Source organism: Melozone crissalis, unplaced genomic scaffold (genome assembly GCF_028551555.1).
Source record: "Melozone crissalis strain CALT ecotype California unplaced genomic scaffold, PUWL_Pcris_2 ptg000027l_1, whole genome shotgun sequence".
Taxonomy (NCBI): Eukaryota; Metazoa; Chordata; class Aves; order Passeriformes; family Passerellidae; genus Melozone; species Melozone crissalis.
This window is the reverse complement of record NW_026535805.1, coordinates 72,252,249-72,276,824: the sequence shown is the minus strand read 5'-3', so window position 1 is coordinate 72,276,824 and position 24,576 is coordinate 72,252,249. Positions and strand designations below refer to the sequence as shown.

Here is a 24,576-nt window from a genome sequence, read left to right as displayed (position 1 = left end):
TTCTTTTGCTAAATGTCCTTGACACAATGAACTGTGTAACATGCTTTCACACTGACAAACCTGATTTCCTTCTGTGCAGACAAGGGGATAATGGCAGATGTTTTTCTGCCAGACATCAGTAGGTCCTAGTGTTTAATCTTCCATAGTATTCTTATAAACAAATCTATGAAATAGTCCACTGCCTGAAGTGTGGGTCCCAAACACTTACTAATACGAAGTCCAGATGGCAGCCAGCTGCTTGTGGCTTTCTATCAACGCTCAATACTGGAGTAAATAGTCTCTTAACTTCTTTACTAGTAACTGAATGAAGGGACAGAGCATATCTTCATCACTTTTGTGGATGATAGTGATTTGGTGGGAGCAAGCAAGGTAAGAGAGAGGTCAGAGAGACTGTTGGGAGGGAGTTCAGCATCGGGGGGGAATGCACTGACACATAGTGGCTAAGGTGAGCACGAAGCTGGGGGGTGGGAGGGAGTGTAGCCCATGCGCCAGTAGAGGCTTGGGACCAGCTCTGGGGCAGCAGCCCAGCTGTTCTCCTGAGCAGCTCCAGTGTGCCCTGACTGAGCACTTGCTACACTCTCAGCTGTGCTAGCACCAGTTTGAGGGGGAGTAACCCCTCTGTTGAGAACCTGTGGGACTGCTTCTCTAGGTACTGGTGGAGGAAAATCTTAGTAAATGGTATTCTAAACACTCAGAAACAGGTTGCCCATAAAGGCTATAGAGTCTCTGTTCTTCAGGATACACACAGCTCCACCAACATATTCCTCCAAGCTGTATATCATAATGGCCCTGCTTTTCGCAGGGAGTCAGACAGCCAAAACTGCTCTCTCTTATTCTCAGCTTTCTCCGTGTTATGGCCCTCAAGAAGCAAACAGCACAATTGGTCATTGTAATATGACAGACTCCATGCAACCTTGGTGTAGGGATTAGTTTGCAATCCATCAAGTTACCCTAGCTGTGATAGCAGAGATCCATGGGGGATGTGGTTGGGATGACTTTGCCTAAATGTGTGTCTGAGTCCCCTGGCATTGACTGAAATGAATAGAAGTCTTCTGCGCTTGGGTTGCTGATGTTTATTTCATCACTTTCACGAGTTTTAGTTTGAAATCACGATTTGTAGGTATTCGTGTGGCAAGTAGGAAACCACTTTTTATACTAAAGAGATTTTGATGTACAGATGGAATCTTTAAAATGCATAGAACATATTCCTTTCAGAGCCTGTAAAAAGCAATGTCCTGAAGATACCTGTATCTTCAAGGTGGCAAGGCAGGGGAAAAGCAAAACTGTTCCTGGAAGTAGAAAATTAAAATAAAGACTTAAAACTTTCAAGTTTACGTGCTTTAGAAGCTGAATTGTAGAGATGAATGTCTAAAAATGAGTTTCAGTCCCTTAACTATGATATGCTCTTCAGACTTCTCTATTTGGAAAATAGGAATGTAAAATGAATCATATGATGTTACCACAGGGAGAAAGTGTCAGTCATAACGTTTTTATATGATCAGAGAATGATTGTGTGTGGAGTCTTAAGTGTCAGTTGTTAATGAAACAGTAAATTTTAAGGAAAAAAAAGCATGCTCTGAGAATATATAATTCATAATTCATATTAAGGAGACCTACTAGTGAGGAATTTAAAATTTTAAACTTCCATTTGTTCCTGATTTTTGGATTTTGTTTTCCTTTTCCTACATAGACTTTGTTGGAATATGCGGAAAAGTGGAAGACATCGGAAGATCCTCTGCCTCTGTTGGAGGTGTACACGGTGGCCATCCGAAGTTACGTTAAAGCACGACCTTACCTTACCTCTGAGTGTGAGAACGTTGCCTTTGTGCTGGAACGTTTAGCACTGTGAGTATGGTGTTCTGGTTACTGAAACCAGTCTGTATGATATTAATTTTTCATTGCCTGAATGCTTTCCCTATCCAGTTATGAGCACCTGCCTTCCTCATGCTGGATGCTGTATGTGAGGGAGAATATCTGGTTGCTGGAATTAAGGCAAGAAGGATTCCTGACCTAGGGCAAGCCAACATTCCTGGCTTGAAACACTTTGCTATTATCGATTTCCATACAATCTGAAAGGGCATCAATTTGCACAGGCTTTTACAGAGTTGGATTCAATTATGGGGTTTTTTTCATAGTGTCTTTTAGAGAGCTTGCTTTTACAGTTTCTGCAAGAGTGGTCATGGCCTCTTTTTCTTTGTGTTCAAAAAAGCAAACTGTTTTGTGGCTAGTGTTTCAAACAACTATTTTGATATTGGAATAAAGAACTGTTGATTATACAATTTCAATGTCAAAAATTTCCTCAAATAATTCCTTTTTGACTTCTAGAAGCTGTATTGAACTTCTACTGTGTCTGCCTCTGGACTTACCTGAAAATAAATGGGAAGAATTTCAGGCTTTTGTACAGGTGAGTTTAGTTCATAAAATAAAGAAAATATATTTTCAAAATGGTTTGGAAACCATAGGGGATATTAAGTATGTAGCCTGTCTGTAAGGAGCAAGGCCTTCAACTGGAAACCCTGCACACTCTGCAGTAATTGCTGAAGGTAATATCATCTGTCTGCATGCAGTAGCTGTGGAGAAAAAAAATAGCTATAGATTATTGAAATAAGATTCATGTTTTAAAATATAGTTGACTATTAACACTCTTAGAAATTAAATATTATCATATAAGTCATTCTGTACTATTTATGGTTGTATGTTTGAAACTTATGAACTTCAGTTGATACTGAAGGGTTTTAAATCTCTCACAGGGCACTGGCTGGTTAAGGTTTGAGCACTGCATTAAAGGAGGGTGTTGGAACAAGTTCTGCTTCTCAGTATTTATCAGAAATATGTAGTGGGAGGTCCAGCATACAGTTTTTAAAAAAAAGGAAAGTGGGGGAGGGGGAGAAAGGGATACTAATGAAAAGACCAGATACAGTTACCTCAGGATTCTGAGCCTAGATGACGTGGGAAGATGAAAGGCTGATTATTTTAGAGTGAATTCTGACTAGCAATTGCCTTATATAAATCGATTCTGAAGAAATGTGTTTGATGCTGAGGAGAGTTCCACAGCCTTGAGAGCTGGTGGAAAAGTAAAAGAAAAATGAGCCATTTCTTGGCTCATTTATTTTTAAAGGACCAGTGTAAGTTGTGCATTGCTACTTAAGCCACAGATTTTTGCAGGTATTTGTTTTGCTTCCAAATGTACATCTGCTCACAGAATTTATTCTAGTATATAAATGCCATGGAAGATATTTTAATTGATTTTAAGACTCCAGCCTGTTTATTCATATTTGCATAGAACTATGCAGTGAGATCTTAACAGCTAACATCTTTCGACATTATAAAAATATTTTTTTCACTGTCTCCAGTACATAGAAATTGAGCTGCTGAAGAGCTTGAGAAGATAAAGTTTAGGCACCTGGTACCAGAACAATATGTGGACTAGAGAAATTGCTCATCCATTTTTAAGAGAGGCCTATTTCAAAATTTAGTTTCAGAAATTTCAGAAGTAGCCCTGTTAATAAATCTCAAGGTGAGTTTGAAGCACTCAGTTGTTTTGGTTTCTCAGCTTATATCTCAGGCCACAGAGGCAGAAGTAAAACCTATATAGGCTGAAGGTTAAGGTTGTTTTGTTATACCTGTAACTCTCTATCTGGTAAGGCATTAATGTGATAACATAAGGTACAAAGGATTATGAAAGACACATTATTTATGTCTTTTTAAAACAATACCTTGTTTTGTAAAATACATTATTCAGGTGGCTCATAAAAACTTGATGGAAAATGGCAGCCAGGAACTGCACATTTTAACAACACTTACACAAGAGAAGGGAGTGTGGAAGAACCCAGTGTTGTGTGGTATTCTGTCCCAGGAACAGTTGGACCCAGATAAAGGTAAAATTTAGAGTTATTTACTTCAATTTTATGTTATATTGAAATATTATTATGATCAACGGAAGTTTTTTGTTCAATACAGTTTGTGGTAATATATAAGCTATATAAATAAATATGCATGTAGCATTTTCTGAACTATTTCATGAACTATTAAGGTAGTATGTTCATGGTAATATACAAATAATTTAATGTTGGTATTTTGCATAAAACATAATCATGCCTCAAATTCTCTTGCCATTTTCTTTATAAGCCATGTGAAGGGAGTTTACATACAGGCTAATTTATGATGGGGTAAGTTCAATACTAATATGCAAAATTTATTTGACATAAACCCAAAAAATAAAAACTTCATGTATTTTTTTAAATGAGAATGTCATTTATTGAGTTATGAAATGCCAAGAGGACCTTTACTGAAGTTCATTTAGAACTGAGTTCTGAGAATGGCTAACAGTAGTTGCATAGGGAAGAGTATATGATCAGCAGAGGCTTACAAGGATAGTGCCCTGATACGTTATTTTTGTTTTGGTCACTGCAATTCAGAAGTGGTATCCTTGTATGAATAAATCTTAGTTGTTGTTTTGATTCTTTGCCTAAATGGTTTTAGAATCTGTATAAAGCATCACGCATAAGCATCTATGGAAAAGTTGCACAGTCCTTACATCAAGTGAAGTAGTTCCTCTTGGTGTCTGCCTCCTTTCAGCCTGATGCCTGCTTATTTCATATGATATTTTCTATCTATTAACAAGGTAACTCTTCTCACATCTTTTAATGAATGCATCACAAGACCTGATTTGATAGACTGCTATCATATCTCCTCTCTTCTGTAGTGTCTTACATGTCTTCCAAATTTACTGTCCCATTCCTTCTATGGAGAACTAAAGGTTTATTCAGCAGCAGCCAGTATGATTTTCTGCTTTCTGCCACATTCCTTTCATAATATTTAATACTTTCATAACATTAGCCTTGCTTCTTGACTGAGCATTGAACCAATGTTTTCTTAAATCAGAATTAAGACATTTTTTTGAGGACTAGTACCTATTTCAGTGTTAGCTTTTTCCCCTATCATGCCTGTATGTACATTTAGGCTTGTGGTTTTTTCCTCCATGAAAACAAAATTTTGGGAGTTTTGTCAACATTTTAATTTTATCTGTTATGCTGTGTTTTGGACTGTTGGCATGTTTTTACTACCCTGCTTTTGTCAGTGTATTTTGTCATGGTTCTTTGCCCTTTTCCAAATGTTTATAATTGTTTGTGCTGGACAAAGCCTGTCCCTGGTACAGATCCTACAGAAACCCACTGAGAGTTTGTTTGGGTTTTTTTTTCTTTTTCCATTAACTGATAATTTATCTGTACAAGGCTCTTCTTTTTACTGCCAAGAGAGCTTGGTATCTTTAGGGATTTGATGGACTTCTTTTAGTGCTTTTAGAAAATAAGTTGGATCTCCTTTTATTCAAATTACCACAGCTCCCTTGGATAAGTCCAGTAAATGTATAGTAGGATTTTCAGTTTATTTTTTTTCCAGAAGTTGGGTGTACTCTTCCACAAGATTTGCATTTTGTTGCTTCTTTTAGTTACTTATTATACACCTAATACAAACTTTGGATTAGTATGTAGTCCTCAGAGTCCCACAGAGTACTCCTCTACTAGCTTCCTCTCAACCACACTGCTGCCATTGTAACTTGTAAGGTATGGGTAAAAGGGAGGTTTAATTAATATTTAATTGCCTTGCATTTGAGTCTTGCTAAGGCCCTGCTCATGAGTTCAATATTGGATGAGGAGGACACAGGGCAGTAAGTCAGATTGTGACCATGGACTTCAGGAGAGCTAACTTTACCATCTTTAAGGAATTTCTTGTAAGAGTCTCATGGGAACAGGTCCTGCACTGCTGTCAGACATTGCATTGCATTGCATTGCATTTGCACGGTGACTGGACCTGCTATTACTTCAGGTTTCACCTGCAGGACTTTTTTTTCCTCAAGATTGCATATGATAGACAAGAAACACTTGTATTTGGAGAGAGGAATTTTCTACATTTCTCCACTTCATTAATTGGTTACGGAAAGAAACCTTAGTAAAGTTGTCTTAATTTTCTCACATCATAGTGGGTCTTTTGTCTTACTGGCCTCCTCCTGAGCTACAGATAGCTTAATGTGAGATCAGGACTGATATTAATCTAGAATTGAAACTGATCTGAATTAATGACAACTGAAAATTAGGTTTCCTGAGGTCATGTGGCTGTCTGTTTAGCCTTATTGCTCAGTGTGCTGAAGACTGAAAGTTGAAGTACACCAAAGTGTTTAAGGTTATGCCATAGCCTATGCAACATTAAAACACTGCACTTCCATCCTCAATTTTAAAGTCAGTGTGGCTTGTGCTCTTTAGCATGAACTTTTCCATCCTCGAGGTTATCATTTTCTTGTAGTGATGGTGTAGTCCTTCAAAACTGTCATTGGTATCTCCTCTGCTGATACTGAGGGTGACTGGAGGAACTGTCTAGAGGAAAAGGATCTTTGATAACCTTATGAAAAGCCAGGCTGCTGCTGCTTTTTTTGGTATCTAATTCTAATTATCCTTAGAGATTTAAACCTAAATGCCAGGAGTTGGGTTCTTGAATTTTTCATAAGTTTAAATGTAGTAAGGAGGCATCTAAAGAATATCTCACTGAAAGGAGAATCTGGATACAAGCATCACTATCCAGAGATTGTCAAGGTGGATAACAGGCAGAATGTAACAGCCAACGTGGATCTATTTTCAGTAATTAGAGCACCTGTCACCAGAAGTTGAATGATACGAGTAGCCTCCGTTTTGAGAGAAGAAAAAAATGTGTTTTCATCCTGGGTATATTCAAAGCAGCCATCTGGAACTTCTTGTACCCTTTCTCTAGACACTGTGCCACCACAGAGGCATCTAAGATTGATGCTGCATTCAGCAGAATTGTGCTGAGATGTTTGCATGAAGGATTCTGAGTCCCAGCTCCTGGTAGATATGGAAAGCATCAAGTCAGTTCAGAGTCACCCATAGTGTGAATGCACATGTGGGCTAACACTTGAAGATAATGGAGGAGGTGTCATGGCTCAACCCCAGCCAGCAGCAATGCCCCACTCAGACACTCTCTCATTCCCCCACCAGCAGCACTGGGGAGAGAATAGGAAGGGAAAGGTAGAAATCTCATAAGCTGAGATAAAGGCAGTTCCATAGGGAAAGCAGAAGCCGTGCACACAAGCAAAGCAAGGAATGAATTCCCTGCTTCCCATGGGCAGGCGGGTGTTCAGCCATGCCCAGGAGAGCAGGGCCCCATCACACCTCAGGGTCACTTGGGAACACAAACGCCATCGCTGCAAACGTCCTCCCCTTCCTCCTTCCTCCCTGCCTTATGTACCGAGCGTGATGTTCCATGGTCTGGAATGTCCCTGTGGTCAGTGGGGTCACCTGTCCGGGTCACCTGTGTCTCCTCCCAGGCTCCCCCAGCCTGGCAGCACAGAAATCAGGAGAGGCCTTGGCTCTGTGTAAGCCCTGCCCAGCAATAACAAAAACATCTCCACATCATCATCACTGTGTTCAGCACAAATCCAAAACACAGCCCTGTACCAGCCACTGTGAAGAAAATTAACCATACCACAGCCAAAGCCAGTACATTGTTTCCTGACTAGCAGCTGAAGTTCTTGGAGATGGATTATCCATGTGTATATTCACCTCCTGGCTTCATCCTCCCTGGCTAAAGCAAGGCTGATAAGACATAAAGGTGGTGGATTAATCTGTACCTATGCTACATCTGATGAGGGGTCTGGTAGTAGGATTATGAGTGCTTTGTAAGGCAAATATTCTTTGTGCTCTTAAGTCAGCTAAAACATGGCATTAATCTGGACTGTCTTCCAGAGAACCTGTTAGTGCCTGGAGCTTATTTGTGCTCTCATGTGCTGCTAATCTGTGGATTACATTTTCTCTGCTTTAGTCCATGTATGGTACGAGCAATACCTGTAGTAAAAGTTCAAATCCTTCTTGTGAACTTGGCATGGAATCACTTGGTAGTAGGGCCTGATATGCCAGCTATGGAATTCAAGGGAATCAGAGGGAAACTGCCTAAAAGGTTAGATCCCAGTCTGTCCAAATTAATTTGCTAGACTTAGTAGATTGTAGTACCAACTCAGATGCAACAAGATGTCAGATGCTATCTGCACATTTTCATTTTCCCTCATGTTCTGCAATTTTATATGAATTTTGCACGTCTTGCACAAACATGTTTGTGAATTTTAATGGAGGAGAGAGCATTGCAGAAAAATTACATTCAATATTTTTCCAATAATTGTTCCCATTAAATATGTCAGGGTTTACACTCATAAAGGTTAAGTGATTTTTTCTAGAAAAGCACTTGTGTCTCAAAAGCCTTTTTATAAATTACTATTGGTATTATAGGCTAGCAATTTGTCCACAATAACTTTTGAAATTTACATTGTACAATAACATGTATTTATCAAGTATTTGAAAATAAACAAAACCTTTCTCAGTAACCTCAAAATCTTATCCTTAAGACTGTTCCCCACCATAAACTTAGTCCTGTAACCCCTGCACTGTTTTTTTTCTTGAAATGTCTCCTTTAGTTCAGTTACAAAACAAATGTATTAAAATTTATGTTTTGAATAGCTTTCAGATGTTAAACATAATGGTTATAATCACTGGGATTGGAATAAAGGCTTAAGAGCTAATATGTAACTGGTAACCCTGAGGTCTTCCTGTGTCTTGTTGAGAAGATAACAGAAAATGTGCTGATGCTTATGCAAGGTAGGCTGGCTGAAGCAGTAAACACTAAAGGAAGGGGATTACTGAGAACTAGCAGATAGAATGTAATGTTTACAATATTAAATGCAGCAATTATAGTAATAAATCGGAGTGATCATCAAGTGAAACATCTTGGATTACCAATATATCTTAAAGTCTAAGGTCTTCCTGTATCTTGTTACAGAAATAAGGTAAAATGTTCCAATGTTATTCCAGACAGACTATCCAGGAATAAACGTTGTGGGCGAAGGGATTATTGGTACCTGGTGGAGGAAGAGCAAGGCTAGGCTATTGAATGTGGTTAGTCACAGGGTCATTTGTGGGTTGGCAGGAGTGTGAATGTCTTTTATAATGCATTGGTAATGACATTAAAGGAACATTTATCTGCTGCTTAGAATGTCCTCTAATAAATACAAAAAAAATGTTTACCCATTGTCTGTTAGTGTGCTCTGGTTTTCTTTTGTTACTGCATATATAAAAATCTGGTCATAGCCACGGGGAAAGGAAGAAGGAGCTCATTTGATTTGAATATTCTTACACATCAGTTAGCCATTGCTGATCATCTGTAGCGGGGTACAAGGGTACGGACAAATAACAAAGAAGTTGGTTGAAATGATAATCCAGCCATAAATCTGAAAATGCCTGAAAGATAATGATGGGGTTTAACAGGCCTGATTTCTGCAAAAGGCAACATTTTCTGCCTGAAAGTCTTGTGCATTAAAGTGGTAAAGAAAATGGTTGACCTGATTCTGATTTCAAGACAGACTTTTAGTAATGTTCCATATAAGCAGCTAGAAGAAGGTGAAATCCTGAAATGAAGACAGTAGTGAATCAAACTAAATAGTATGGAGAGAAGCAAAGAATGAGATGAGCTTTTTTTTTAATTAAACCATGTTTTGTGTTCTACTAGTTCAAGTATTACAGAGAGAATTAATTTTTTAGATGTTGAAAGTACTTATTTCATCAAATCGAAACAGGATTTGAAAAGTCAAGAAAATATAAATTAAGTGAATGGACAACATGATTTAGGTGAAATTCAGGATTAGGAAATTAAAAGGTATATGACAGTTCCTATCAAAATGTATCAGAAAGTGAGCACTGCAGATGACCAGAAGGTTTTGGGACTACTCAAAGGCTGGAAAAAATCTCATTCAGAAGTGATCAGGATTTTACTCCTAATACTGAAAGCATATCATGAATGTGCTAGTTTTCACAAAAGAAACAAAAATCAGTAGAAAAAGTCTGCTGGTTTTAAAAGATGTGAGAATGTGTTATGAAATTGAAGTGAGGGCAATTGAAAACCAAGGGGTTTTTTTATGCAATATATATCTACCTTGTGAAAACAGGGAGGGGATGATGTCAAAAGGATTAGAGAAAAGTGATTGTCTATGTGTCTAGTTTTAATAATTGACTTTAAATGTTCTAGAGGTAGTACTAAACCACATGCTTCAAAGCTAAAGCAATTTTGATCTTGAAGATCTGGATGAGACCCGACATGTATATTGATGATTCAGAACATTAACCTGTGTTCCCCTTTTTGTAGAATTTTTATGCCTTCTATTGAGCACCTAGAGTTGGACTGCTAGTGTAGACTACAGAGTTTGACTCTGGTGGGAGCATGTTTGAAAAATCCAGTTCAGTACCTATCTCTTCTGAGTTTTAGACTATGCACAGTCAAATGTATGCAAGATATGCCAATTTTTCAAATAAGGAAAATTCTTTGGTTGAAGAACCATAAAGTGTTTGACTGTATTCTGTGTGTATAATATGAAACGTTTCACACCAATAAAAACAGGTTCAGAAACTTTTGGACTTATCACATATATCCTTCAATAGCAAGATCTTTAAAAGGCAACGTTAGCAAAGGCATAGCACAAGTGTACAGAGGATGTGAGAGTAGTGGCTTTGTGTTGTCTTTCTGTAGAACTATAATTAAATGGTATCTAAAAATTTTAATATTTATATGGTCTCTAAGTCTGTTTTGTGTGTAGCTGTTTAGCCAAGAAATTAGAATGAATTAAAACCTGCAAGTATATAAAAGGTCTGTGACAGGGAATCTTTATGATAAAGAAGTGCAGTTCACTGAGAAGCTTTTCCCTCATCTTTGCTTCGTATCTTTTGTATATCTGTTTTGATTTGTGTAAATTTTAGGGTCAACAGTGATGAGTAAATGCAGTCCGTTAACTCTGTAACATGCATGTAATGTTTTGGCTTTTTTTTTTCTTTTTTTTGGTTTTTTTTTTCTTTTTTTAAAGTGAATGAATTTTTAGTGTCAGAAGGCCCTGTCCTGCTGGATATGCGTATTAAGCACCTAATGAAAACAAAGCAATTAACGCAAGCTACTGCCCTGGCAAAACTCTGCTCTGACCATCCAGAAATCAGTGGGAAAGGCAATTTCAAACAAACCTACCTGGTCTGTCTTTGTTCAGGATCACCAAATGAAAGGCTAATGGAAGAAGTAAGTAAATAATAAAGAACTTTTTTTCTTAGACTTATTTCTTTAATGGTAGTAAAGTCACTAATCATAAGCTGGTGTTCTTATAGAATAGCTTTTTCTTTTAAAATATGATCTAAAATATTTTTGGTATTTTTTTCTTTTCATTCAAGTCACTTTTAAGCTGAGTAGTGACTCAAAACACTCATGGAAGTGTACTATTAAGTCATTAATGGGCATTTTCTGGCTGTGCCATAATTGTGTGCTTGATTTTGCTCAAAGTATTTTAAAACTCTGCCTCAGGCCTCCTTAGTAAAGTGAAGTTAATAATTTTCCCAGTCTTCATTATTTGAACTATATTGGTTTTTGTATATACCTAGTACATAGAATGGGGCCTTTTAGATGCTGCCTGCAGTTCAGAGAATAAATGTAACTTCACCCAAATTCCTGGGTGCAGTTGAAGGTGAAATCAGATCTTTGATCTGGTTTGTAATATAAAATCCTTCTAATTTAAATACAGAAGTCAGAGAGGAGATGACAGCTTTGCTCTTTTGCATTCTTTCAGGTGGCATCTTCATTTCTCACTCCAAAGTTTTAGCTGAGCCTTTTTCCTTCTTGAAGGAAAACGAACTGCAAATGTCACTTTTCTTGTCTGCCAGTGTCTCTGCTGTCTTTTTGTTGCTGTCATCTTTTTATGTTAAATATTAAGCATATTGCAATTGAACCTAAAGGGATAAGAGTTGTGCACTGATTAGAGCTGGAAAACTTTCCTGCCCTAGATACAGATGAAATTCTAAGATGACAGTTTCTCACTGAGCGTGTTCTTCAGATACTCAGTAGAATTGGATCAGTCTTGCTCTCCTCCCAGCTCTGGCTGCTGCAGACCCTGTCAGAACAGGCTCAGGAGGGGCTGTGACAGGGCTGTGCAATCTTACTTTTGTTTGCTGGAGACATGCAATGGAACTTTGAATTTATGACCCTGCAGACAGACTTCCTTCATTACTCAGCCCCAACACAGAATGAGCTGGTTCAGTGAATGAACTGTGAATGCCCTGGACAAAAGGAATGGGTTAGCCTTGTTTCTTTGGATGCCATAACATACAAGTTCATACTGGGTTATCAGAGAGAACCTAATCCAGGTATTTCTGAGTTTTGGATTGCTTAGATTAGCAGCTTTGGCTAACTGTTTGCAGTATTGCTAACAGTTTTGGAAAGATCATGTCTTACTAAGAAAAGGCAGATAAGCTTTAACATGTCAGGGTGGACTTAAAAACTGAGGACTGTCATTTTTGTAGTGTGAGACAGCAAGAAAATAGTAAAAAAAAGGTGCAAAAAGTATATTATCGGTGTGGAAATTTTTATATCCATTCAGACTAGGTAGGAAAGCAACATTTAAGCAAGTTTTCAGCATGCGTCCAAATAGTTTCTTCAATAATGTGAAGAATTCAGACCTGCAGTATGTGAAATGCTAGACTGACAAACTTGATGTAGAAACCTTTGTTAGAAACAGGGTCCCTTAGGAAGTGTGACAGGCTGGAAAAGCTTTTAATGAAGTTCCCTTATTATAGGTTCAGTTTGCTGTATTCTTCTCTAAGCTTTTAATTGATAGTCCCTGTCTGAGATGGGGCACTGAGCAAAGCAGACCTTCAGTCTAAATTGCTATTACATTTATACTGTTCCATGTTAAGAAATGCAGTTTTCCCTAGAGGATGACTTTGAGGTTATTAAACCCCCAGTGACATTCAGTGAAGGGCTATTAGTATATTTACACAGTGTCCATTTAGAGGTGTGAAAATAAGTAGTTGTACTATTCAAAATTGTAGTTTGATTGCTGGATGCCGTGGTGCCCAATCCAGCTGTGCTGCCGCCTTACCCAGAGTGCCGGACCAGCTGGGTGTTTGGGTGAGCACTTCTGTTTCTTGCTTTGGGTGGTCTTGTGATTTCTCAAGAGAGACTTCCAACAGTGCTGTTGTCATAGTCAAGCTATTCTTCAGCTGCTGGTGTCAAAGAATAAATATCAGCATGTCCTGCCAGATGCACTAATTGATGTAATCAAACCAGTCTGCTGAGAATCAAATTAGGCAGTATTGTTACAGCAAGTGCACTGATTCAGTACTGATATAGCTGTCTAGTAGTACTGGGCAGCTGTGATTTTTCCTTCGATTTGCCATAAAAACTAAGTACTTCCATTGGTACTTGACAAATAATTTATATTGCACAGACTGTGTAGTGTTCCTCTAGAACAGCATTCAGATGACCTGCTTCTTACTTTACAGCTTTCCTTTTCTTTGTATCTTTGATTTTTTAAAAAGTACTAGAACAGTCACGTTAAACCTCAGATTCATTAACCATCCAGCTCATTGTATGAAAGCAGTAGTGACATCACTGACAAGTAAACTGGATTAGAATTACAATTTTTTGTGTTAAGCTGCAATTTAAAGTTATAAGTCTTCATATCACTATTACCAGATGTATGTGATATATATGAATAATTAATATACTTTAAAATTCTTAGGTGACTGGGACACTAGGTACAAATAAGTTATGTCTAAGGAAGAAGTTTATGTTCACTCTAATAAGACAGTTTTTCTGGTGGCATGAGTTTTGATACTGATTTGCTTTCAAGCTCATCTCTATCCAACTGTTAAATTAAAGTTCTGAATTATTGTCTTGCAAAGGCTAATGTGACTGTGTTTGAAAATGCAACCACTTTCTGAGTCTTGTTCTTCTCTTTCTTCTCTTCTAGATTGCAGAAGTAGATTGCAAAGATGCACTAGAAATGATCTGTAACCTGGAATCAGATGGAGATGAAAAAAGTGCTCTAATTCTATGTGCAGCATTTCTATCTCGCCAGCTGCAGCAAGGGGAGATGTACTGTGCCTGGTGAGTTTGAATCTTGTTTTCTATCTAAGAACAAAAACTTAGTCTGGGGAAGATACATAAGCCATAGGTTAATTTTCTTTAGCTTGATCAAATCTGTGAGCTAAACAGAAAGGAGATAAGACTCTTGGAAAGCTAGAAAAGAAAATAAATGGATTTTGCAGGATAAGCATCCATTGCAGGAATTTGAAGGGTATCTGTATGATGAGGCAAATACCAATAGCTGGTTAATAATTTTTCCATAAGAAATAAGAAATTTAATAACTGCAGGCAACCGGTCAGCATTATGTCAGCATTTAATGAGTAAGTACTGTTCTTTCTGTCCTGTAATAATACAGTGTTTCTTTTTCTAACAAACTTAGAAAGGAGGAAGCTCTTTACTACTACTGTAACCACAATAATAAGCTAGATGAAGATACTTATTGTTTAGGGCTTGCTTTCTTAATGTGGGAACAAGTAACTGGTCTTTGTTGGCAGATATTTGAGCTGTTAGGGTTTTAATTTCCTTCTGCTAACTAGCAAACCTGTATAATTCTTGAAGAATTTGATTTGTCTGTGCTTCTGTTTTATGTGCAGCAGCAGGAGAAAACTGCTAATGCAGGATTTTGCTTTAAGAGATTCTGCTAAAGTTTTGGGTGTTACAGCATTTCACAAGGTACTATACTAGGTACTTCTGGCTCTTTGCACCTGAGGAGGAATCAACAAATAAGATAATGTAGATACTGTGATACTGTTTGGCTTTAGGAGCTAATTCCTTGCTAAATCACAGTCACATCCAGCTCCTAAAGCAGAGTAGCTTTAGAAAAAGTGTATCTACCACAGAGAAAAGCCAGTCTTCTGTAGGTATTAGTAATTACTAAGAGTTCAGAAGTATACAGTTCCAGTCTGTGAATAGTAAACTACTGTACAAGACTTCTTTTTTTCCAAGGCCACATAATGAGTAAATTATGTAGCATAATTTGTGGTAATACAGGTTTTATTCTGAACTGTCCTTTTGGAAGTGAGGCATTGTCATAATTTTGAAATTTAGGTACTTAATAGCGTGGATATTTTAATAAAAGATAAGGTGTAAATAAATAAATGGCAGGCTTTTTCCTTTCTCAAAGACAAAATGGAAACTGTTCTTAGTCTTGCATTTCTTGTTTTAAGACTAGTGGTTGCATTGCTGGCCCTGAAATATTGTTCTCTTGTTCTAGGGAACTGACTCTTTTCTGGAGTAAACTGCAGCAAAGGGTAGAGCCTTCTATTCAAGTGTATCTAGAGAGATGTCGTCAGCTTTCTGTGTTAACTAAGACTGTTTATCACATTTTCTTCCTGATTAAAGTAATTAATTCAGAGGTAAGGATACTCCTGAAAGAATATTTTTGCCACTTTCAATTGAACAGTAATCAGGAAAATTTATGAAAACTTCTTTGACATCCTGTCTTTCTGTATAGTGTCAGTTTCAGGGCAATCCTAATTTGTTTTAGGAATAGCCACAGCAACTTCCTTCTGCAGGTAAATTATAAATTTATTCATTTTGAATCATTAAGACTTTGGTTCCTTTGCAAAAAGAGTAGGATTAAACAGAAAAGCTGGATGCCGCAACTGAGATGAAGAAAGAACCAAAGGTGAGGTTATGGCCTCTAGGTTTGTCTGCGTCCTCTAGATGTGGTATTTTCTGTAAGGAGGCCCTAACATTCCTCACCATTATTTTCCATATTTCAAAAATTACAGAAAATTGAGAGGACCAGCTTATGAGGAAATGAAATGAAGGGTGTATGTTAATATATACGAAAAGGAAAATTACAGGACATTAGAAAAAAAAGAAGAAACTACAAAAAAACCCCAAAAACTACAACTCAAAACCTTTTGAATTGCCACTTATGAATGCAGTTTATTTTGATAAATTAAATACTTGTCACCTGTGGGCTTAGGTCCAGTGTTGTATTACAACCCTGCTCATCTTTCTCAGCTAACCTTGTCATCTAGTTTTCTTAGTTTCTTTAGTAGTTGCAATATTTAATATCGATAGCTAAATTGAGCTCCTATGAAGATTTCTGTAAGTTGGGAAATTATTTCTAAGAATAAAAATTCCTGGGTTTGTTTTTCAGTGTTCTGGTACAGCTAATCATGCTAATCATGGGCTTCTAAATTTAAAGATTTTTTGCCCCCCTGTAAGATGTGAAATAAATTGGAATTAGAGAGGGGGAGGAAAATAACTTTCACAGAGTCTTGTGATATTAAGATCTCTGCCTGCTCTGTGCCATATTGATTTTTCTCCAGTGAGCATTTGAGCAATTACTTGTTGGCAGAAATTGGAGACCATGTAGGTAGTAGACTTGTACATTCATAAATTTACTGAACTTTATTCTCATGTATGCCACAGCCCCTCTTATGCATGCCTGGCAGCATAAAGAGCTTGTAAAGTCAATGTAAATGTAAATGGTGTTGCCTTAGGGTATGAATGAGTAAAGACCACATGACCTTTAGAACATTCAAATGATGGAACATTTAACAAAATGTAACTACACGCACTGCTTTCAGTTGGACTGAAGCTCTGTGTTCAGTTGAGGTCAGTTGATTTCTAAGTTATAGATCTTTCTGAAGATCGTGTGTTTTTTTTCTTTAACTGTAGCAGTTTCTGCCATTTGATTTCTACTCAGTGTTAAGTTGATGTTTCATAGAAGCTTATCTCAAATACCTGTGGCACAACTGATAGGCTTTATTCCAAGGAAAAGGCTCAATATTGTTCTAATACAAACCAAACGCCTCTAACATACAGTCCAAAAGTGCTCAAACTAGACAGGACATACAATTAATTGGTCTTTAAGTTGTACGTAAACTTCAGCATTTGTTAGTAGCACGAAGACAAATTATGCAATTCAAGGAGTAGCATCTGAGGAAAATCCATTCTGTTTCTTGAGGTAAAAAGTGTTACTGTGAACACCAGGTGCATTTTTTCTGACACTTATGATTGAATAATGACATCTTTTACTTTAAAAGTATAGAAAGAGTTAGATAAAATGACTTATTAAAATTAGTCTTGCTTTACAGATTGATGGTGCTGGACTTGCAACATGCATTGAACTGTGTGTGAAAGCATTGCGCTTGGAATCCAGTGAAAATGCAGATGTCAAGATATCTATTTGCAAGACTATCTCCTGCTTACTTCCCGATGATTTGGAGGTGAAACGTGCTTGTCAGCTGAGTGAATTTCTTCTGGAACCCACTGTCGATGCGTATTATGCTGTTGAAATGCTATATAATCAGCCTGACCAGAAGTATGATGAAGAGAATCTTCCAATACCAAATTCTTTGCGCTGTGAGCTCTTACTTGTACTGAAAACTCAGTGGCCTTTTGATCCAGAGTTCTGGGACTGGAAAACTCTGAAGCGTCAGTGTCTGGCACTTATGGGAGAGGAGGCATCCATTGTGTCATCCATAGACGAACTAAACGACAGTGAAGTTTATGAGAAGGCTGAGGATGACCAAGAAGATAGTAAAGAAACTTCTCTGAATGGCCTTGCTGGCATTGATGAGGCTAACAGCCTTCTTAGGGGTATCAGAGATGAAAAGCAGAAAAAGAGAGAAATCAAAAAACTCAGAGAGAGGGGGTTCATATCAGCTAGATTTAGGAACTGGCAAGCTTACATGCAGTATTGTGTGTTATGTGACAAGGAATTCCTAGGTCATAGAATAGTTAGACATGCACAGAAACATTATAAAGATGGAATTTACAGTTGCCCTATTTGTGCCCAAAATTTTAATTCTAAAGAAAACTTTGTTCCCCATGTAACTTTGCATGTGAAAAAATCTAGCAAAGAGAGATTGGCTGCTATGAAACCTCTGAGGCGACTGGGAAGACCTCCTAAAATAGCAACTGCCAATGAGAATCAGAAAACAAATTCTGTATGCAAACAGGAGCAGCGACCCATTAAGAAGAACAGCCTCTATTCAACAGACTTCATTGTGTTTAATGATAACGATGGCTCAGATGATGAAAACGATGATAAAGATAAACCTTACATACCAGAGATAGTGCCAGTTCAAAAGCCACCCCCTGTTAATGAATTCACCTGCCCTGTAACACTTTGCAAAAAAGGCTTTAAATATTTTAAAAATCTAATAGCACACGCAAAGGGCCATAAAGATAATGAAGAAGCTAAACGTTTTCTTGAAATGCAGAGCAAAAAAGTGATTTGTCAGTACTGTAGACGACATTTTGTAAGTGTTACTCACCTGAATGATCATTTACAAATGCACTGTGGCAGCAAGCCTTATATCTGCATACAGATGAAATGTAAGGCTGGCTTTAACAGTTACGCTGAGCTGCTGACCCATAGGAGAGAGCATCAGGTCTTCAGAGCTAAGTGTATGTTTCCCAAATGTGGCAGAGTGTTTTCTGAAGCCTATTTACTCTACGATCATGAAGCACAGCACTATAATACCTATACCTGCAGAGTCACAGGCTGTGGGAAGGTGTACCGCTCACAGAACGAGCTGGAGAAGCATGTTGAGGATCACAACAAGCAGCCTGAGAAAGAAGAGCAGCCTGAAAACCAAACTGATCAGCCTGATCTTAGTCAGCCTCCTAAAGCTAATGAAAGTACTGATGGAGTTGCAGTTAAAGAGGAATTGACATCTCCTCCAGCTGAAAACCGAAGCAGTTTCATTGAAGGAGAAAACATCTGGAACCAAATCAAAGCAGAACCAGTAGGGAATGAAAGTGTAAATGCATCAGTGAGTGTACTGCAGCAAAGCAATTCCTTGCCTAATGCTGGTTCAGAGCAGTCTCCTATGGGTTCAATAAAAACAGAAGAAACAGTTCCAGCAGGCAGCATTAAGCTGTCTGTTGTTAACCAGAAGATCCGAGATAACTTTGTGAAAAGAGGTAAATTGGCTGCTACTGCCAGTAAAGTAGATATTACTAAACCTGAAGTCCAGCAGTTGTGCCCATCAGTTGACTCTTGTCTTCCAGTTTTCCAAGAGAGAAAGGAGGAAGGCTGTCTCAGTCAGACTCAGAATGTTCGAGCTGTCACCTCAGACACATTAAAACCAGAAGCCCTTGAATCAAAAAGCTTAGAAAGACAAGTGAGCATTGTAAATCCATTCAGCATGCAGAATCAGACGGGGTATCGAAACGGGGTACCCATTTCCAAACTTGAAATTGAAGACAGTATTAAAGCTGCAGCTAATCTATATAACCTGCCTTTAAAAACTTTAGAAAGTATTACATTTATTCCATCACAGCCTAACATAAATAGCTCTTTAGTTCCAGCTGTGTCACCAGCAGCCCCAGTTCAGAAATTCAGTTGTCAGGTTGAGGGGTGTACTCGAACATACAATTCGTCACAGAGCATTGGCAAACACATGAAGGCAGCCCACCCTGATGAGTATGCTGCTTTTAAAATGCAGCGTAAGAATAAGAAGCCGCGGAAATCCAGCAATCTGCAAAATGTGCCGAATGATGGGAAGATTGTGTATCTTATGCCATCACAGGTGGGCAATCCCAGTGGTGCTGCTTTTACTGCACAGAACAAATCAAATTTGAATCCCACCTCTTCCAGTCAAGTGCAGCATGTCTCAAGTACTCTTTTCCCAACCCGCCTGGAAAATCTGGCAAATCCTATGTTGCCTATAGTGGAAAGTGTCATAAATCCAAATTTGTCTGCTCGTATTAAAAGTGAGCCTGAGAGTGTTTTGTGTTCACAAGTGGAAAATTTGTCTGCTGCAACCTTACCTACCCAGTTGGATGATCTGGCAAAAACAGTTATGCCTCTAAATATTGATGGTGGTTCAGATCCTTTTCTTCCTTTGCCTGCAGAAAATGGTCCAATGTCTCTGTTTCCTTCATCAGCAGAGAATCCTCCAAATTCAGTCTTCTCACAACTGGAAAATAACACAAATAACTTTTCTTTGCAACTAGAAGGAAACGCTAGTTCTGCCTTCCCAAAAGAGGAGACTGTTGATCAAATATTTCCCTCACAACTGAGTAATGAAAATAACTTCAGTGAAACTAGTTCTCAGCACCCAGCCTCTGAAAAGGTGAAAAAAGATCGTGGCAGGGCCTCAAATGGGAAAGATAGGAAGCCAAAGCATAACAAGCGAGCAAAGTGGCCAGCAATAATTAGAGATGGGAAATTTATCTGTAGCAGGTGTTTCAGAGTTTTTACTAATCCTAGATCACTTGGTGGTCACTTGTCTAAGAGGTCTTACTGTAAGCCTCTTGAAGGATCAGAAATTTCTCCAGAAGCTCTGCAGGCTAATGGACAATCTTTACTTGCCAGTATGATTCTTTCTTCAAATTCATTAAACTTGCAGCAACCTCCGGAGTCTGCCTTCAATCCAGAGACGTGTTTTAAAGATCCATCATTCCTCCAGTTACTTGCAGCTGAAAATCGTTCTGCACTGCAGACTATGTTTCCACGGGCCAATGTGACTAACTTTAATACCAGTGGGAATGAGGAAGGTAATCAAATTATAAAGCAAGCCTTGGAAACTGCAGGCATCCCAAGTAGCTTTGATAACACAGAAGTACTTCCACGTGTGGTTACAACAAGTTGTGTCTCTGGTACAACTCAGATGAATGCCGCTGTTCTCCCCAGCTCAGCCACGCCCTCTCTGCTGCAGACAGTCTGTAACCCCAGTACCCTGCTGACTGACCAAAACAGGACCCTCAATGCCAAAATTCCTCCATTAAAAGAATGCAAGACTTTGCCTGTTTTTGCAACAGAGGACTTAATGCTAAAGACTGTTGAAAATGGCTTGTGTCCTAGCTCATATTCTAACACTGTTGCAGCAGCACAAAGCTTTGCAGGGAACAGCTCACGAGTTTCAGTTATTAGTAGTCCCAAGAATTTGGGATCAAGCAACTTGAATAAGAAGGGAACTAGCTCCTCAAAGAGGAAGAGAAAAACACCTACACCCCTGCTTGTGCCCAATACATCACAGAAATTAGCAGTAAACAATGCAACAGTAATGGGACTTCTAGCCAAAAGCACTGAAGGAAACATGCAAATACAGGGAGAAAGTTTTCAGTCCAACTTGCTGACAAATTGTGGCTCTCAAAGAGCGGTGGAGAACCTTGCACAGAAACTCAGTAATGTTGACAATCAGTTATTCATGGCCAGTATCAAAGATAATTTCAAAACAAACCTTGAGGCTCATACAGGTCTGCCCCCTTTAACAGTAAAAACTGAAAATGGGGATTCCCAAATGATGGCTGCAAATTCTTGTGTGCAGGCAAATTCGGAAAAACAGATTTCACAGGACAGTGTTATGCAGAACTTCGAAAAAACCCTGGAAATAATTAAAACTGCTATGAATTCACAGATGCTTGAGGTGAAAACTGAAATTCAGGATGCTGTTGCTGCTTCAGGACAGAACTTGCAAGTAAATAACACCCAGTCTGCTTCAGAAAATTCAGCACACAGTGTAAAACTACCCACCTCTACGCAGTTTGCTGTGCACACAGGGAATGTTACTGCTGCAAAGGGTAGCTCTACTCAGGCTGATATACCTCAAAAGGTTGATACTCAAATGTCAGAAATTTTGGAAGGCTTGCAAAAACTGAAGCTAGAAGATGATTCTCCCATTCCAGTCTCTGAGACTGTTTCTCAGTGTCCTCCAGCAGATAAGCTAGCACCAGCAGTTCCTGTTGTATCACTTGAAAATAAACCCCTCATCCAGCTAACTCCAGAGGCAAGTAACATTCAGTTTAGTGATAGAGTTAATAAACCTTTTGTATGTCAGAATCCTGGCTGCAGTTACAGTGCTATGACAAAAGATGCATTATTTAAACACTATGGCAAGATCCATCAGTACACTGCAGAAATGATACTAGAAATAAAGAAACATCAACTGAAGTATGCCCCTTTCAAATGTGTTGTAGCTACCTGTCCAAAAACATTCACAAGAAACTCCAATCTCCGAGCACACTGTCAGCTTGTACATCATTTTACAACAGAGGAGATGGTAAAATTAAAAATTAAGAGGCCTTATGGCAGAAGATCTCAAAATGAAACCGTAAACACAGCCCCACAACCTGTTGAAATAAAACCGGTGCAGACACTAGTAATAGAAAACAAAACTGTAGCTCCATTGGTCAAAGAAACTCAGATGAAGGAAGTTGTAGAGCCTGTAAAAGTATTGGAAAAGCTTCTACCAGAAAATAATATTCCTGAAAGACTGGAAAAACCTCCCCAGGTGGTTTCTGTTCCACTGGAGCAGCACAATCCAGCATCTTTTGATGGTATGCAGGAACAAGCCAAAGTACGCAAGGTGAGGAAGCACAGGAAGGAGAAAGAGGAGAGGAATGGTAGGAAGCCCGTAACAAAATCTCTGGAGTTCCCCACTAGGTACAGCCCTTACAGACCATACCGGTGCGTCCATCAGGGCTGCTTTGCAGCTTTCACAATACAACAAAACCTCATTCTTCATTACCAGGCTGTGCACAAATCAGACCTCCCTGCTTTCTCTGCTGAAGCGGAGGAGGAGAATGAACAAGGCAGAGAGGAAGGTGAGGAGGTGGAAACCAAACCTGCTGTCAGAGAGTTCAGGTGCGAGGTCAGTGATTGCTCTCGTATCTTCCAGGAAGTTACCAGCTTGATACAGCATTATATGAAGCTTCATGACATGACCCCAGAGCAAATTGGTAGCATGAAATCAGCTCCAGAAGTGGGAAGGTTTTTTTGTGACCAGTCTCAGTGTAAGTCTTCGTTTACAGCGTATCTTAATTATGTCGTGCATCTTGAGACGGAGCACAGTGTTGAGATAAAGCCAAACAAAGTAGAAGATGATGGCATGTTCAAGTGTGACTGTGAAGGCTGTGACCGTATTTATGCTACTAGGTCTAACCTCTTGAGGCATATTTTTAACAAACATAATGACAGGCATAAAGATCATCTAATAAGACCCAGGAGGCTGACACCAGGCCAGGAAAACATTTCAAGCAAAGCAAATCAGGAGAAACCATTGAGGTCTAAACAGAGAGGACTCAAAAACAGATCGGGAAAAGAGGGCAGCAGGCTCTCAGTGAAAACAAAACGAAAGAAAAACATGAACTTGGAAAACAAAAACTCAAAAGGAATACAGGTTCAGGAAAATAAGGCTTATTCACTGAAACGCGGCAAGTACGTGTATTTAATAAAGGCCAGAAACGATGCCTTATCGGAATGTACCAGCAGGTTCATAACTCAGTATCCCTGTATGATAAAGGGATGCTCGTCCGTAGTCACAAGTGAAAGTAACATAATAAGGCATTATAAATGTCACAAACTGTCCAAAGCTTTTACTTCCCAACACAGGAATCTTCTTATTGTATCTAAAAAACACTCTATCTCCCAAGTAAAGGAAGCCTCTTGTGAGCAGGAGGAAACTGATAAAAAAACTGATGTGAAAGAGCCTGAACAGAGTTTGACAGCGAGCAATAATGATTCAAGCACAACTACCTTATCACAAAAGGAAACTGAAAAAGGTGAGAAGGATGAAGTGGACGAACTGACAGAACTGTTCATTACTAAACTAATTAATGAGGATTCTTCAACTGCTGAAAATCAAGCAAAAATCTCTTCCAGTGTAAATAGTGACTTGCAGGAGACCAGCTCCTGCCCCTCAGAGAAGCAAAAATCAAACAACCTGAAAAGAGCAAATAAAGAAAAAAATGTATCTCAGAGTAAGAGAAAGAGAGCTGAGAAAACAGAGGAGGCACTGCCCAGTGGTGTGAGTAACCCGCACAAGGAGGAAGAGACTGCTGTTGCCATTCAAACGGCTGAGGAGCAACCTGCAGCTTTTGACTGGAGCTCATTTAAGCCAATGGGTTTTGAAGTGTCGTTCCTCAAATTCCTTGAAGAATCTGCTGTGAAGCAAAAGAAAAACTCTGAAAGAGAATACCATAGCAGTGGAACCAAAAAAGGATCCCATTCAAACTCTCGGAAAGCCAGCGAGAAGGCCCCTGTAGCAAGTGATAACGTCTCTGGGTCGTGTTCTGAAACTGAAACCCTTGTAGTGTTTGCCAACCCATCACGGCTTCCATGTGGTGATAATGTAAAGATAGTGTTAGACAAGACTCTTAAAGACTGCACTGAGCGTCTCTTGAAGCAGCTTCAGGAAATGAAACCTGTGGTCAGTTTGAGAAAGCTTGAAGGACGTTGGGAGGATGATCCAGAGGTTATAGCTGCAAAAGTAATTGTTTTGGGTACTGAGGAGGGGGAATCAAAATACTGAAAACCTAATGTGTTTAACCATGACCTGTAATAGAATTTATTTTGAATAGGAAGCCATCAAGCATGCTAGTAACTGTGGAGCTCTTTTATTTTGAAGTGATTTAATCTAGCAAAAAACATGACATGAGTCATGTAAATGTCTTATTTGTTTTTATCCCTATGGGACTTGAAGAAAGTAATTGCTTCAGTTTTGTAAATACTTGATCAAGACCTCAACTTTCTATCAGATTGTCCTTTCCATAAACTAAATCTTTGTGAGTTGTCTGTGATTGGTATCTTTCACCAGGTTACTTCTCATGTATAACAGTTTTCTTTATTTGTAGATACATTTTTTTGTATATATTTATTATTGTAAATCATTTGCTGCCACCAGCAGTCTGTAAGTCTAAACTATTAAATGACA

The 24,576-nt window shown here is 38.7% G+C and overlaps 1 protein-coding gene across 2 annotated transcripts in view; it reads left to right on the top strand.

Moving 5' to 3' along the window:
* ZNF292 (zinc finger protein 292) overlaps positions 1-24,174 on the top strand; it is a 48,409-nt gene extending 24,235 nt beyond the window's left edge. The window contains exons 2-8 of one of the 2 annotated variants that reach the window (XM_054279216.1): positions 1,691-1,845; positions 2,326-2,404; positions 3,743-3,878; positions 10,910-11,112; positions 13,835-13,971; positions 15,165-15,306; positions 17,005-24,174. In XM_054279216.1, the coding sequence (XP_054135191.1) occupies positions 1,691-1,845; positions 2,326-2,404; positions 3,743-3,878; positions 10,910-11,112; positions 13,835-13,971; positions 15,165-15,306; positions 17,005-24,174 (8,022 nt within the window). Of the gene's footprint in view, positions 1-1,690; positions 1,846-2,325; positions 2,405-3,742; positions 3,879-10,909; positions 11,113-13,834; positions 13,972-15,164; positions 15,307-17,004 lie in introns of those variants that run through there. The other variant, XM_054279217.1, reaches the window with a different exon arrangement.
* The last annotated feature ends 402 nt before the right edge of the window (positions 24,175-24,576 follow it).